The sequence below is a fragment of the Necator americanus genome, chromosome II (genome assembly GCF_031761385.1).
Source record: "Necator americanus strain Aroian chromosome II, whole genome shotgun sequence".
NCBI classification, from domain to species: Eukaryota; Metazoa; Nematoda; class Chromadorea; order Rhabditida; family Ancylostomatidae; genus Necator; species Necator americanus.
In genome coordinates, this window is record NC_087372.1 from 29,208,734 (window position 1) to 29,225,060 (window position 16,327).

The 16,327-nt window shown below is 42.0% G+C and overlaps 2 protein-coding genes across 4 annotated transcripts in view; one reads left to right on the forward strand and one right to left on the reverse strand.

Annotated features, from left to right (window-relative positions):
- Nucleotides 1-10: 10 nt before the first annotated feature.
- Nucleotides 11-16,327, reverse strand: part of RB195_019850 (uncharacterized protein) — a gene marked incomplete at both ends in the record, with an annotated part of 25,275 nt that continues 8,958 nt past the window's right edge. Inside the window, 11 exons of one of the 3 annotated variants that reach the window (XM_064187886.1) lie at nt 11-142; nt 885-995; nt 1,682-1,780; nt 6,911-7,027; nt 7,508-7,651; nt 9,755-9,891; nt 11,245-11,381; nt 12,709-12,788; nt 12,849-12,911; nt 13,206-13,307; nt 15,885-15,987. In XM_064187886.1, the coding sequence (XP_064043767.1) occupies nt 11-142; nt 885-995; nt 1,682-1,780; nt 6,911-7,027; nt 7,508-7,651; nt 9,755-9,891; nt 11,245-11,381; nt 12,709-12,788; nt 12,849-12,911; nt 13,206-13,307; nt 15,885-15,987 (1,225 nt within the window). Of the gene's footprint in view, nt 143-884; nt 996-1,681; nt 1,781-6,901; nt 7,028-7,507; nt 7,652-9,754; nt 9,892-11,244; nt 11,382-12,708; nt 12,789-12,848; nt 12,912-13,205; nt 13,308-15,884; nt 15,988-16,327 lie in introns of those variants that run through there. The other 2 variants (XM_064187888.1, XM_064187887.1) reach the window with 2 other exon arrangements.
- RB195_019851 (uncharacterized protein) lies at nt 3,427-4,068 on the forward strand (the record flags this gene model as incomplete). The annotated part of the gene is made up of 1 exon (XM_064187889.1): nt 3,427-4,068. The coding sequence occupies one exon, from the start codon at nt 3,427-3,429 to the stop codon at nt 4,066-4,068; it is 642 nt and encodes a 213-aa protein (XP_064043769.1).

The following is a 16,327-nucleotide window of genomic DNA, read 5'->3' on the forward strand; positions in this document are numbered from 1 at the left end:
GGTGCTACTCCTAGAAAGAAATTCTTGCTGCTTTCTCATCAAACTCCGCCATTTTTCTGTGCTGAATTGAAAGAGGTCCCCATCTGTCAGCTGATCGGAATAAGCTCGCCATCACACCATTTCTATGCCAACAAGATGCCACCTAAAATATATTGTAACGTGAACGAAAAGGAAAAGAAGCAGCGATCTGGAAATTTTCCAATGATGTGCTACATAGAAGGTCCCTGCTCTCCTTTTAATATCCGCAACAAGAAATTGAAAATGGGTATCTGTCACTGTGGTTAACATAAAGTTCAAATACAGTGTTAAGTTCGATTATGAGTATATGAGGAAAAGGGGAAGAAAAAGCGATATTGTCCGCGAATCTCATGGACATAATCACCGAAAAATTCTCACCAATGTAACACAGCTCCGAAAGAAAAGAAAGAAGTATTCGAATCTTTCCGCATAATGTATTATTCTAAAGAATTTTGCAGAAAGAAAGAGGGAATACTGGTCTCGAGATGGAAATGCAAAAGAAATGAGAAGAAATTTCGTAGCACAGGCAAGGAAATAGGCAATACATGAGTCACTAAACCGATTTCGTAACGTTGCTTATGATCCACTGTTCCAGGGATTTTACGCCATGCTATTCCATATTTCCAGTAGTTTCCAGCACCAAATAATTTTCTTTGTACTCGTTCATGTGTTTGAAGAAGGAATGAAAATTCGATGAAAGCTCTATGAGCACCAGTATGAGAGCATAAAGAAGAAGAAGAAGAGCCTCTTCTAAACGTGGAAGAATTTGCGAACTCTCAACGAACGCCAAAGTCAACGTTAGGAAAACTAGCGTTCCACCGATTTTGATATTACTGTTTTGTTTCGTACATATATTGTATGAATACCTCTTTTATGGCATGAAAGAATGGCATTGCACAAATGAATGAAGTTACTACAGTCGTCCATGATAACTCTACGCCGAAAGTTTCACTAGAGAGACCATACAGTGCAGTTACCTGAAATATGAGTAATTGTATGACAGTGATGATCCTATACAGCCCAACAGCTCAATAATTTTGCGAAAATATCGACCATAAATTTTGTTCTGGTTTTTTTGTAGGCCTTACTATCGCCTTCTGGGGGTATCTCTTCTTTCGTAACAAACCCTAATTAATCTTCCAAAACGTCATGAAAAAATCTATGAATTCTATCTAACATGGTTTTTTGACTTTATATTATATCCAAAAATTTTTATTCTCTCTTAATGTGGTTCGAACTTTGGTAGTCTACGACGAAGGAAATTGATTCGAATGTGCGATGTTCCCACTCCATCTCCACCGCGCCGCTTCGAACGCAGCCGCTTACGCAAGTGCACCGTGTTTCATGTCGCTTTGACCCGAATATACACATAAACTGTATGAGAAACTATGTGTCTTTAGACTAATGTAGCAGACGATAGACTTCATCGCGCTCCATGCTTAGTGGTGTTTTGCGGCGATTTTTATAGGATTTGTAGTGGTCTTGAAATTGCATCGAATGAATTGAAATCTAAGTAGTTGCTCCAGGAGCACACATTGGACGTCGGAATTCTGCAACGAGATTGTGGCGGCACGTACGCGGCAACATACACATTGAGGTGAAGAATTAAAGCCCATAGTGCTTGGTGGAATGTTTTAAATTCTTAAATATTTTTTGTACATACCATTAGAATCATGGGGATGATATATCGCCAAGCAAAATGGAGATAAACGCTTATGCGTTGCCCATAAGTAATCACAGGAGAGGCTGACGTACCCATTGTCTGAAATCCAGGATAAATAATTTCAAATCCAGGATAAATTAGAGATCATTACTGTAGATCCAGAACAAATGTGGAGCAACGTTAAAGGTTTTCTAAGAAGAGCATGGATTTCATAACGTCTCAAAGGGCTGAAACCGACAATTCTGGATCTAACATTAGACTCGACGGATCATGACAGAAGCTCGTAGAGCATTTCGATTTTTCAAAACAATAAAGTGTTGTGTAGTCGCCGCAGAACATATAGGGTCGGTCTGATTCGTCATATCCTCGACGGCCTGGTACACTGCTCCTCCGCACGTTCCGATAACTCATTGAGCAACGATATCGATGTCAAAAAAAAAAGAATTTTGCAACAACTACGATTACGAAGTTGGCCAAATTATTTATGGCTAGACAAAAAAGGATAAAGCACAAAGTGCCTGGGGTTAATCAATCCGCTTGGGATGCGCCACCACGTTCAATTCAGAATCATTTGAGATTTACGAACGTGTAACCGGCATATACAATGACTTGCAGGGGCTAGCTGATGTGTCAAGTCAGTATTTTTATTCTTCCAGACAAGTCTGGCACCAATCGATCGACCCCGGAGGGATGAAGGGCTCGGTTGGCGCAAGGGCGGAATCGAATCGAATCGATCGATCATGCTGCAGCCACAACGGAACTCTCTTACCGACTGCGCTACCGCCCACCGCTACATAAAGGGAACCAAAAATAAAAAGAAAAAGAAAGGGAAAAAAGAAAATATCCTAGAAAGCCCATTGTTCTATCTACTGCAGCCCTATCGACCAGTCAGTGCAGAGCAGCAACATGGACCAATCTTCCTACGAGGGACCTAACAACGTGCCACTTTTGCGAGAGCAGACATACACGCCATCGCGAGCTAGCGAGTAATTAAACGACTGTTGACGCTGTCCCTTCTGCTCGCTGAAAGAGGGACATGTATGTCTGCCTGTACAAACATGGCATGTTGTTGGGTGCCTCGTAAGAGGGTTCAGTGCGACAAGATTGTTTCCTCGCAGTTTTTCTGGATAACTAGGGAAAATTGGGTATAGTCGCTGTCATACTCGTCAACAGCACACTCAACCCTACGCATTCGTGAAGAGAACCCAATACCCTTAATGTCATAGTATGCTTACTCTTTTCACCTTCACTCACTTATTTTAATATTAGGGTGTTCGGAAAGTATCTGCCAAAAATTTCGCAGTAGCGCAAATTTTTTGAGATCTTCTGGAAGTTCCCGTTCTAAATATATTATATAAGGACACTACCGTTTGTATACAAATGACATATCTGGCTCCCTCTTCCTTGCCTATTTCATCCTAAATGGGCGAACATTCCACCCATATTCGACACGTACTCCTTTACGAGTTCGAGTCTGGCCACCTCGCTGCTGAAGCCCATCGAAACTTAAGTCAAGTATTTGGCACTGAAGCCCCTTCTGAGAGGTCTGTGCGCGCCTGGTTCCAGCGCTTCAAAGCCGGAAACAAGAAATTCGAAGATGAGCCTAGATCTGGTCGACCGACTGCAATATCGTTCGACGAACTGAAGAATCTGGTGAGCAGTATCCATATGAAGGGGTGCGGTATTTTGCTGTCAATCTTGGCTGTTCGCTGTCCACCGTGAGCAATGGACTGCAATCTCTCGGAATGGTGGAAAAGTGGCTATCACATGCATTAAGCGACGGCAACCGCCAAAGACGCCTGGACATCTGCACTCAGCTGCTCTCCAGAAGCCGCGGATTAGACTGGCTGGACACCATTGTCACTGGAGATGAAAAGTGGGTCTTCTACGTCAACCACACCCACAATCGTGCGTGGTGCGCTGGCGATGAAGTGCCGGATCCTTTCATGGAAGGTGAAATCCATGAGAGGAAGGTCTTGCTGAGCGACTGGTGGGGAGTTCATGGAATCTACCGTTTTGAACTGCTGCCGGACAACACCACAGTTATTGCCGAGGTCTACTGCGCTCGACTGCAAAGACTGGCCGACAAGATCAGCAAGGAGCACCCGAAGCTCGACAACGTTCGCCTGCTGCACGATGACGCGCGCCCTCACATCGCGAAGAAGTTTTCCCAGAAAATTCTGGAGCTCGGATGGGAAGTTCTGCACCCACCGCATAGACCAGACCAGGCCCCGAGCGACTACCACCTCTTCCGATCGCTTCAGCATCACCTGGAAGAGAAGCGCTACGATGATCGTGACCACCTCGAAAATGACCTTCGGGCTTTCTTCGCCTCAAAGTCGCCGGAGTTCTACGCCAAAGGAATCCGTGATTTTGTGAGACGTTGACAAAGGTTGTCGATGTTGATGGAGATTATTTCGTCGAATAATAAAATGTTGTTAAAAAATTGTGTTGTTTTGAAATTTTGCCGCATTTCGGCAGATACTTTCCGAACACCCTAATATTAGTATTACCTGTCTGAAAATCCGGCTAACCCCTCCTTCAGTGGTCTTTTTAAAACTTTTCTCTTGAATACCCTTCAAACTTCTCGTAATTTCGCTTCGCTCGCCTCATCTGATCAATAAAAAACTAAAAGTAGTGGCACATTCTGTAAATTTTTGCCTCAGAATAGAATTTCTCTCCTCCTCGCATCTTTTTTAGCTGTTGCTTGAATTTAAACATTGTTCTTGAAATATTAGGTATTCCCACCCTTTTCTCCAAAAATTAACACAGAATGAACATGGACATGAAATGACAACATGAAATTACGTAACTTAACTTTGTCACTATGCTGACATGAAATTACGTCAACGTCAGCATTGCGACAAAATTAAGGCTCTATGTCAAATCTGTCAGCTTTCATTCAAACAGCTGTTTGCACACTTGTTTCCAATTTCTGCGGGATGTTACCAATCTGAGACAAACATGCAACAAACAGAAATGCAGAGGAATATATAGGGAAAGAACCGTGATAACACATGCAGTTATCACGGCTATGAAACTGTTCACAACGTTTCATTCACCTCTTGACAAATACGCTTGGGAGTACTGCTCGGTACTGCTGCATCAATAATTGTGCTGATTCCAATCTTTGCGCCATCGGACTCGTCTCAGCACCTTTTATCGCTTTCTTGCGCCGGTGCACCTATTCGACGCCATGAGGCCCGTCTCTCTGCTCTCTAATATCTCGCTCCACACCCATACATATAGTCGGATCAAGACAACATGAACCGCGTACAGTTGTGTAAGCAGGTGCGCTCGAAGCGGTGTGGTGGAGACATCGAGGTGACACCGTGGCGAACTGCAGAGATGAGTGGCGGTAACGAGAATCCTTAGACGATCCCAACCGGTATGCTCCAAGCGTTCATTCGAACACAGCCGCTTATGTAACTATCCGTGCTTCTTGTCGTTTTGACCAAACTATATACACACGCGACAGATTATGCCCTTTATTTTAGAGCATAATATTCCTTCTATACCGCTATAATATCTAAGTTTTCTCGTCCTCGTCCCCCTCAGTTAACATAGAGTGGTGTGATAGTGCTTAATAACGTGAAAGTCATCATTATACTGATAAAGATAAGGATCCCGCGTCAGGTCACGTAAACGGCTAACTCCTACTAAAGTCGACGTGCATGTAATATATATATGTTCCAAAGAATTCATCTGGTGAGCATGATGAGTGTAACGTATACAGAAGTGGTCATACGAAGGACCAACTTTTGTTTATCGCCATGCAGGCTATCCGTCTCACTTCATTTTACTGTTTTCTGATCTTGACGCACTTTGACGTCGTGGACTCGTCTTATCCTATTTTCTTGTACCGGCGCATCTACATGATGCCGTGAAATACGTTCCACCACCTAAACTGAACGGTGGAGCCATATGCGCATTTATCTGACGCTGGAGAACTGATCTCCTCAATCTTAGTACTTTCCAGAGAAGCCGCAAAATCTGAAGTTATGAGTGCCTCCATAACTTCTGTCTCTGCCTCCTGGCGCTGGCGCACCACTTCAGCAACTCGCTTCTTTCCCTTCTGTCAGCATTCCGCTCATTTGATGTTGCGGGAACTATCTTACCAAGATCTCACTTTTCGAAAGAAAAAAATATGTGCAAAATCTCACCTCAAACACCTCAAAAAAAAAGAAGTGGAAGCGAAAGTTTGTTGTACCTTTATACTACAAGTTTTTTTTCCGCAACGACATGAAAAATGGAAGCACTGTAAACTTTGCAATTCCAATTCAATTCCGACTGCAATTGCAATTCAATAGCAAGTGCAATTTAATGCGAGGATTAGACGTTTGACAAGTTTTCACATTAAGTTTTTTTTTTGCAGAGTTTGACTTAAGCTCTTGAGCATCATAACATGCTTCCTCTGGAACGAAATTTAGAGACGTAATTGTTATTCTTAATCATGTTATACCAGTAAAACTTGAGGAAAGGTCGTTAAAAAGATATTGAAAAGAGAATTATAACAAGTCACAATTTCTTAGTTTTTTACTTCTTAGTTCTTTTTTGAGTTCTGCAAGAAAAAGGTACTCCACCTTCAAAAACCTTTGAAAAACTAGAAGAAAAATCTCGAAAGTGAATGCGATAAGTTTGTGATCAGTTAATGTAATTAACAAAAACTTTCAATCCATATAATCACTTCAATTGCTTTGTAGAATTGGGGGGGATCCCTCATAAAGTTTTATATCCTGTTCTTAACACATAACTAAAATTAACCGGTCCTATCAGGTGTTTTATATAAATTCAAGTAGTTTTCGAATGTGGCTCAGTGGCAGAAGGATAGCCTTTCAGTCGGGTGGCGCTGGTTCGGTGCAAAGTTTTGCATACTTTACTTTCGCTTTCTACTTTCTACTTTCTACTACTACTTTCGCGACACAGAAAAACATACGCGAACTAAATGCGCTATTATACGCGCTATTATATAGCATGATGATTTCGAATCCTTTAACACAGAATCATAGGAAGAAATGGTGGGGAATTTTAAAGCAGTGATTGATAAAAAAAAAGAATAAAAGCGTTCGTGGAACCTAACAAAACACAGTTGAGCACAAATCTTTGAGAAAATTGTTGCAAGTCATGCTGTAGTCATGTCCTGCCCTTGTGTTAGAAGAATTGTAAATGTATCTGGTTTCAAATGTTTTCTCTTCTGTTTACGTTACACCTCTGGTTGACTTAACTCACTCTTATATTTACTAGAAGTCTAAACGTTGTATAATTCCAGCTCACACATATACATTCCCACACGGCTAGCACACAAGTAGCCATAAAAACAGGAACGTAGGATTTTTCAATGCCTTCCTGAAAAGACTGCATAAATACAGGGACACCATGCAAATATGTCGTTTGCTGAGCGTCCTCAAAAACGGCGTGAGAAACTGCGTTTGTTCTTACAAGGTACTTTAGAACGCGCCATATTTCTATATGCTCCGGTTCTCTCAGCAGTCTATTCATTTGTTTTGCTCGAATAGGCTCTTGAGATGACCTCATTAACCTCAAACGCTTCGCTTGTAGATGCGGCGCGTTTCGATAATGTGAGCCAATGGTAATAAAATCAATACAATATAAATGGATATGAGTCAAACTCAGCATAACTGGCTTTATGCTCTATCGCTTCTGCAATTAGAAAAAATAGTACAGATTCTATGGTTTTCCATGCCTTTTTACCGGCATGTGATCTGATCACTGTAACGAGACTTACTAGCTTGTTAAAAAAAAGGATGAACAGGCATCCTTTTATCTTTTTACATATTCGAGTTTCAAAGTGAATAAAACACCAACCAAGTGGGTGAGATTGTAGTAGACTACGGACAGTGTAATGAACATAATACTTAAAATACAATGGCGTACTATAGAGCTATTCAGCTTCAGAAGTGACGGGCAGAAATGAAAAACCATCATTACGACATCTTCAGCAGCAAGCACCTTCAAAATAGTATCGTAAGGCATTAGGCCTGGGAAGGAATTTCTATAAAACATGATTTTCTTCCACTGAACGCAGAATTAATCGTAGTGTCATTCAACCATCTATCCAGACCAGGTCTGATTTAATTTGAATGGTTAGGATGTTACACCTATTGGTATCATTTTTTTATTGTGAAAACACATCAGTTTACTTTCTTCGACTCCTTACCACTTATTCTACAAAACGGACTGAAACTTATTCCTACTATTACTATGACTGTGATGTTCTCCGTTTTCTGATGTACAGGTCAACAAAAACAATGGAAACTACGGAGCGAAAAGTTCGTAGAAGGAAACGTCTCCAAGAGCTCAATACTTGAACCACTTGAAACAACTGGGAAATTGATTGATAAAAATTTAAGGTGATCATCTCAAAAAACGGTCAGTTTTATCATCTATCACTTTTGTCACATCTACGCCCAACCAACTGACAAAATTAGGGAACTTAATGTGAATTTCTGAAATGAAATTGTGAATAGTATTCACGCAAATATATTGGGTTGGTTACTCATTTCTTTACACATACACATTTTACAATTTGATAGTTTCTTAATCACACATTGATGACCATCCGTCAATGTATTCTCCATAATGTCTCTCGCGGTGTTTCATTTTCATTACAATTTTCTGGGACCAGAAGGTGGGGAACTGAGACTCAAAGAGCAACTCAACAGCGGATTTGAGATCAGTGAAAGAACTGGACAGTTTTTGCTTCGGGAGAAGCTTAAAGGCAGCATACCACTAATCTGAGGTGGTGCGGATTTCAGGTGGAGTACGTATATGGGGTCGTTGATTATGGAGACGAGGGTGGTTCCGCTCATTTCTCCTGCATCACCGCAAACAGCCGCCTCCAGAATGCTGTTTTGTACGACGCCATCTATTGCAACTCCACCCCTTGCGCCGCCTCCGTCCTGCGATTCGTCGAAAATCAATTCGAACTGCCCCGATAGGCAGTAAGGGACGCTATGCGTGCAAGGGTGGTGCGCTGCAATAAAAGGCACTGTACAAAACAGTATTCAAAGGCCGGCTCCCTGCAGTGATTCAAGGAGAGATGAGCGGAATCACTCTGGTCTCCATAATCTGCGACCCCGTATGCGGATACTCCACCTGAAATCCGTACCACCCCTGATTCGTGGTATGCTGCCTTTAAAGGCCAGGAGCAAGTGTAGTCTGATGGAGCGAGATATAGAGAATATGGTGATTGGGAGCCCGTTTTCCAGTCAGGGTTTCACGTTGGTGGTGAGTGGCCGAGCGATTTGAGGGCGCTTGTTATTGTGCTGGTCTTTTCTTAGACTGGAGCGGTGAACTCGCGTAGCTGCCGCGTGAAGAATTTGTCGTCGACCGCCTGGTTCGGTGTCGGTCAGCAGCTTTCACCGCACCATTCCCAGCGAGTACCTTAAAGGCATCATCCCACGAATCTGAGGTGGTACAGATTTCAGGTGAAATATTCGTATACGGGATGGGAGACTATGGAGAGGGGAGTGATTCCGTCCATTTCTTCCTAATTGCCGTAAAAAGGCCCAGAAGATGCGGTGCGTGCACAAGACTGGCGCGCTCCAATCGAACTCCTTGTAGAAAATAGCGCACCGAAACGCCCGAATATTCCGGGCCGTTTTTTACGGCAATTAGGAAGAAATGGACGGGATCACCTCCCTCTCCGTAGTCTCCCATCCCGTATACGAATACTCCACCTGAAATCTGCACCACCTCAAATTCGTCGAGTGATGCTTTTAAGCAATAGGGGAGAACCCTCCGTTGATGTTGATCCCTGTAACGGGCGAAGGTCGTTACATCCAATCCCTCGTTAATGTTGGCGGCCATCTGATGTGCCCTACGACATAGAAGAAGATAACTCGGAGATGAAGTCGATTTTTTTTCCACTACAATAGTTGCACAACAAAGATGGAGCGCTCTTGTATACCTCTCTTCTAAAAAAATTCTAGAACCATAATCTTTTATCTGAGCTCCTTGGAAAAAGTAGGAGTCCTAGCTTGGAAGCTTTTTTTTTCGAAGCGTAATCAAGTATCCAATCTAGTAGTAGTAAAATTATGCCTAACGTCTTACGTGTACTGCAGAAGATAGGAGTGTAAATGCCATAACCAGAACAGCAGTAGCGGCTTTTGTGAATGGGTTAGAAACGGCAAAATAATACAATGGCGTCGAAAAATCTTGATTGTCTATATATTTCTCAAGCATATTTCCTGTAAAAATAAACATGAAAGAAACTTCCTCCAAACAAGTCCCTCTGAAAATTTGTAGGAGTCACTTACGACTGTATGATATTCTGATATCGCGCAGTCGTAAGTGAAGCTTCCTCCTAATATCTGCGTAATTTCCAACGTTCTCATATCCGTTAGACATTACGTGACAACGAAATTGTGGTGATCATGGATACTTATCAAAGCTTCCGTTAGGCTGCCCGCAGAATTGAGAGCCGCGCGAGAGCGCGCGGTTCGGCGGCTCTGCGGTTTTGGTGGTTGACTGAGCGTACTGTTGTGAATAGTCAATAACCACCAAAACCGCAGTGCCGCCAAATCGCGTCTCCGCGCGGATCTGAACTCTGTGGGCAGCCTTAGTTGTCTTTTGTCATTCGTTCATCTTCTCTGCTCTTATCTAGTTTTACATCAGCTAGGCTAAAAAACCGCGCGATTATCTTCGTCTAACTACTTCCAGCCTATTACCCTGTGTGACTTAAGATCAACACAGGTTGGTTTTTCTCACATTTCTTATGACTGGAGTGTGTTGGACAATTGTCTAAGGGTCGCGAAAGTTGGCGAGTCCCATCGCTCCATTGATCAGGAAATTGCCTCCGCCGACGAGATGGCTGATACAACATGTCCCAAGGCGCCTTTATCCGCTCCAAATGAAGTTTTGCAGTGTGCTACCCATCTTTGTCATGTGGTTAAAGAACTTCCATGGAACAGCAATACTCTCCTCGATTGCTGCATCCTCTTACACAACCGCAACGCTCCACGGCGCCGCTTCGTGTGCCCAACCGCTTACGTAAATGCAGCGTGGTGACACCATTATATGAACTTATTATAACATATGACATTTAGCTTATATTTTTTTAGACAAGGACAGGTTATTTTCCTATCCCCATACTGTGGGTAACTGTAATTATTCTGCGAAAACCATGCTCTATTTGCCAACCTATTGACGGCCCAGACTATGCTTATCAAGGAGAGACTGTGTTGTGGTCGCACTGGATGAGGGCACATTGAACGCCACAACTCAATTAATAAAGAAGCATGCGTATGAACGCGATGACCCGCATCATCCTTTTACCACGCGTATACATCTATAGAAATTCTATTTTGTCCGAATATTTTAGAACCAAGGGTGATCCTCCTTTTGACGGAATTCAGTCACGTTACTACTCGGCCAAAAAATCTCGAGTTATGGATGATATACATCTTTATACAGTACCGAAATCCCCTTTAGTACTACAGCTTCTGTTTTTCCTTATATTGTGGCACATTCCAACAGTTGGGAAGAGCAAGTGTACATGGGATACTAAGTGATTTAGATGCCCTCACAAACACATAACTTACGAATAGCATGTGTAGGAGCATCAATTTTTCTGTGTTGTCTATATTTCAACTCTAAACCGACACAGGTGGTCATTCCAAATAATAAACTACAGACGAAGACGAATATTGTATTGAAGTAAATCGAATGAGTGATATTCCTGAAATGTTGAAAATGGTTACGTCGATGGCTTTATCGTTTCATCGTAGTAGAATCTGATTATAACTAAACATATAGTCGGGTCAAAACGACATGAAGCACTGTGCAGTTGCGTAGTTGCGCTCGAAGCGACGCGGTGGAGACAGGTGTTAGAATCGAAGTGGGACCACCGTCAATTGCAGCAATGGGTGATGCTAGCAAAGATTCCACCGCGATCTTAGCCGCTCCACCACACCGCTTCGAGCGTAGCCGCCTAGGCTGCCCGCAGAGTTCACAGCCTTACGCAATTCAACCGTGCTCCATTTCGTTTCGACCCTAATATACGCTCGAGTCGCTTCTCTTTCTGTCTAGTAATGTCTTAAGGCGTCCAGGAAAAAAAGAACAACAATGCTTTTTCCTGAACAGGTTTTTCGATGATTGCAGCTTTGGAAGTAACTTAATTATTCCGTATGGTTAATTCATCACTAACGTTCATGGTATGTAAATGTTTTCACACTTTAATTCGTTCGAGAACAAATTCAGTGGGCCTTTTATTCGACTTAATCAGAAAGAGCTGATCCTCTAACTTTTTTACGCCACACTCGTGACATTTCACAAAGCATCTCAAACCTTGTTGCATTCAGTTCTTGACAAACTCAGATGTCAGAACGTCAAATTGTTAAAGGCAGCGTATCACGAAACTGACGTAGTTGGGGAACATGTGGGGAAGTATTGAATTTAGATGTAGATTACGAGTATAAATATGGCCCCATTTAGTTTCCCCGAATTCTGAAAAACGGCGTTTTTTTCCTACGAGGTACTTCAGAACGCGCCACCATCGCTTCGGCTGCCTCAGCAGCCTGTTCATTGCTTTTGCTTAAAGGCATCACTCGACGAATTTGAGGTGGTACGGATTTCAGGTGGAGTATTCGTATACGGGATGGGAGACTATGGAGAGGGGGTGATTCCGTCCATTTCTTTCTAATTGCCGTAAAAAACCGCCCGAACCGGGCGTTCTGGCGCTCTATTTTCTACAAGGAGTCCGACTGGAGCGCGCCAGCAGTGTGCACACGCCGCATCTTCCGGGCCGTTTTTTACTGCAATTAATAAGAAATGGACGGAATCACTCCCCTCTCCATAGTCTCCCATCCCGTATACGAATACTCATATCATATCATATCACTCATCGTTTCGTAGAGATATTTTTTAATTGGTAGTACACTTCTGTACAATTCATAAAGCTCTTTCGCTTTGTTACGAACTGTTATAAACACAGCTCATATTACTTGTCGCTGTTTTGGGGCACTACCACCATCCAAATGCTTCTCCAGTGGCAATCACGTCCTTACCTTATTATGTTGTTTCCAAACGAACAAGAAGCTCCGAGAGAGTGAAGTGAGCCATCCGCAATACTAAGAAGCAATAGTGACTGAAATGCTTTTCAATACTGTCAAAAATCTTGCCAATAAAATGCGGGAAATGAATTTACCAGGTAAATCGCTTCTATCCAAGTATCGAGCGAAAGGAGATAAGATGGGTCATTATTCAAGAGCTGAATGACTTGGTTTTAATAAAGTATTGTATAAAGTCGTTTCGAAACGTTCTGACACTCGGTGCAATTGCGTAAGCGAAGCGGTGGAGCTAGCAGTTGAGGTCGAGGCGGGACCTGCGCCAAGGACTGCAGCGATGAGTGCTGTTAGCGAGGTTCCAACTCGATCCTACACTCCAGCGCGCCACTTCGAGAGCAGCCGCTTACACAACTGCCCCGAGGGTTAATTCGTTTTGACCTGGCCGGCTATGTCAACGGCGCGTTTCAGAGGCTTTTATAAACAGCAGTAAAACTCACCACTAAAAACTTCACAGAGATCCTATAGTACCCAGAAAGAAGAAGTGATATGAATGCAATTATGACTGCGAAGAAAGAAAATAGAACAATAGATGCAGAGAACTAAACAGTTCCGCAATACAGTCGATAGTACAAGGATGATCATCAATTAATTATCTCTACCCCGCTATTCTCCCTTGCAGTAATTAACATACAAATTGTAAAAGAATATTCCCTTGTACTTTCTCCGCTCCTTTAATGATACTCGCTGTCTGAATACTTACAGTGAGGTCCTCACATCCAGCTACATACATGGCATAGTAATAACGCAAGAACGATCAAAGTCAAGTCATATTACACTTGGCATAATCGGGCCAAAGCGTTGCACTTCACGATGGTTCCACCTCGATTCCAACCGCTTGCTCCAACGCGCTGCTTCGAGCGCAGACAATTACGCAACTTTAGCAAGCTTTACGTCGTTTTGACCACTTGGTGCTTTGGTCTCGGGTTCCTCATCTTATAGGATTTCAGCCACGTATTGTTAGGAGAAAAAAATGAAATAATTCTTTTTGGAGGTTTCAGCCCTATTTTATCGTTCTACATACTTACTATGGAAACCTTTTTGAATGAAGATCTTATGGGAGAGATATGTAGTAGGGTCAAAACTGCAGGAAGCATGATATCGTTGCGTAAGCGACTGCACTCGAAGCGGCGCGGCGGAGCGTAATGGTTACGATCGCGGAAGGACTCTTGCTAGCAGCATCCATCGCTGCAGTTCGGTATGGTCCCATGTCGACTCCAAGCGCCAATCTCCAAAGCGCCACTTCGAGCGTAGCCGCTTGCGCAACTACAACGTGCTTCATGTCGCTTTGACCCGACTACATTAAAGGCAATACACCATGAAAGTGACGATCTTGGGATCTCTCCAAGAAAGGATAGAGTTGGGGGTGTGGATTACGGGCGCAAGTGCGTAATAACGCTCATACTCATAATCTACAGTGGAATCCCTAATCATTCGACAGAAAAAAAAGACGCGAATCCGCGTCTTTTTCTTTTTTTCATAGCCCACCTCAATTTGATCACTGCAGTAATATCTGTATATAATTAGATTCGTGTGCGTGTTCTAAAGATATAATTATAAAGCTCTTTAAAACCACCACTAAAATGTTCTTCGGAAAAACTACCTGCGACAACACATTAACAAAGCTGAGTCCGGGATAATTTTGCCCCAAAGATATAATTTTTGAAGTGAACACATTTTGCGAAAAGCAAAATGATAGTCACATATTCGTAACCTATGTACATTCTATTAGAAACAATTTGATATCTTTCACAGCTATAATTTCGTAACTTCGGAAGATGATAAAAACTGACTGCAGTATCGTGTTTCAACCCCAGGAACTGCAATGTGTTGTAACAACAGAAAACAAAACAAAAAAAAACAACAACAAAAAATCTGCAATTTGTTGTACTTTGCCTCTTGAATTTCGAGCTCAACAGGATTTTCTGTCTTCTGCAGCTAAAGTTACAACTTCGGTGTTTTACATTACTTATTGTGATTTTTCGCAGTTCGTTAATCGTTAACAAATGAGGTTTGCATTCGCATCACAGTAGAGAACGGTGCCTGTCCTACGAATTTTTTTTCGATTTTTCCATATAACGTTTTAGCTGAGGTCAGTTTTGAGGCTGCAAAGATGGAAACTTTTCTGGATAGTGGAAAGAAGTGTTTTTTTAAAGGAAAAAGCTTATTTTTGTGTATTTACCCACTTATTTGGAAATTTTTACTGCTATATTTGTATTCGTGTATTTATATTTATTTATTTAATGAAAATTCCCCATTTTTAAGAACCAAACTCTTCAATTTCAAGAGTTTTCAATAATTTCCAATTTGTTTCTACCTGCATTTTTGCTCTTCGAAATTAAATTAAAGTCACTATGTCAAAGAAATTTCTACGATTAAACTGATTTTTCTACGATCTCGGGCAATTTAGCAAATAAATGAAGTAGGAAAATGGGGACCAGCTGGAATAGAAATCTGAAAATCATAACATTCTTCTCTGTACCTATTCTATTCTTTCGAGTGCAGTCATCAATGCGGTATCACGGGCGTTGCTCGGTGCGTAACTCAAAGTATCATGTGAGTCGGCGTGATAGTAACTAGGTGATAGTAACCTTCTATAGAGTCCGACGGAGTTTGTGATGAAAATTTGAATGAGCAGAACTCTTCGAAATCAGCACTATTCAAACAGATCTTTTCCTCCTAAGAAGACATATTCGAAGGAATTTTCGACAAATCAAAAAAAAAAAGCTTTATGAGCGTTATTACACGCTTGTACTCGTAATATACACCTCTAACTTTAGCTTTTCCTGGAGAGATCCCAACATCGTCATATTCGGGATATGGTGTCTTCAATACAACTTAGGCGCTAATTAGGTCAAGTTAGTCAAAGCCCAGACGATTTTTTTATTATCATACGCGGGACTAATTCAACGACAACAATGAGTTGCCGTTGACATCTGCTCCTAGGGCCACAGAACAACGAATGGTTCCAGAATTGAGCAAAGAAACTGTGAGAGCGATTTTATTACCCAATGTGAACAGGGCGCTTGAGGAGGATTTGTGGTGGGTTAAGCGAAGAAGTGCCTTTCTAAAAAAAAATCTACTTTCACCATTTACTGTATGTGAAAGTAATCGTTTACCTTGGAGAAACTGGAGACACCAAATCTAGAGCAGATTAAACAGACTGTAAAGAACATCAACACACCATCAACGCGGTGGCAACCTGGCATCTTTCCAAAAACTCTGAAATCAGCCAAACCATGGCACTCAAGTTCGAATATTCTCTCGTTTGCTGTCTTCAATCATATTCTCACGACTTTTACATACATCAACTGTTTAAGATCTCTTTAAAGACGCATTGGTTAAAATCAAACCCAAGGAAACACTGATTTTGCCTACATATGTAAGCCAATGACTTTTACGGATAATGGAAATGGGCCTAGTACTAGTTGTGTCCTCAGTTTATGTGGAGAAAAGTCTCACAAAAGTGATGTGCAATTAACTAGATACTATATGACCACTTTGGACACCGTAATCTTATTGTACTCTTGGAGGCAGCGTTCACGAGAAAAGCTTCCGCGAA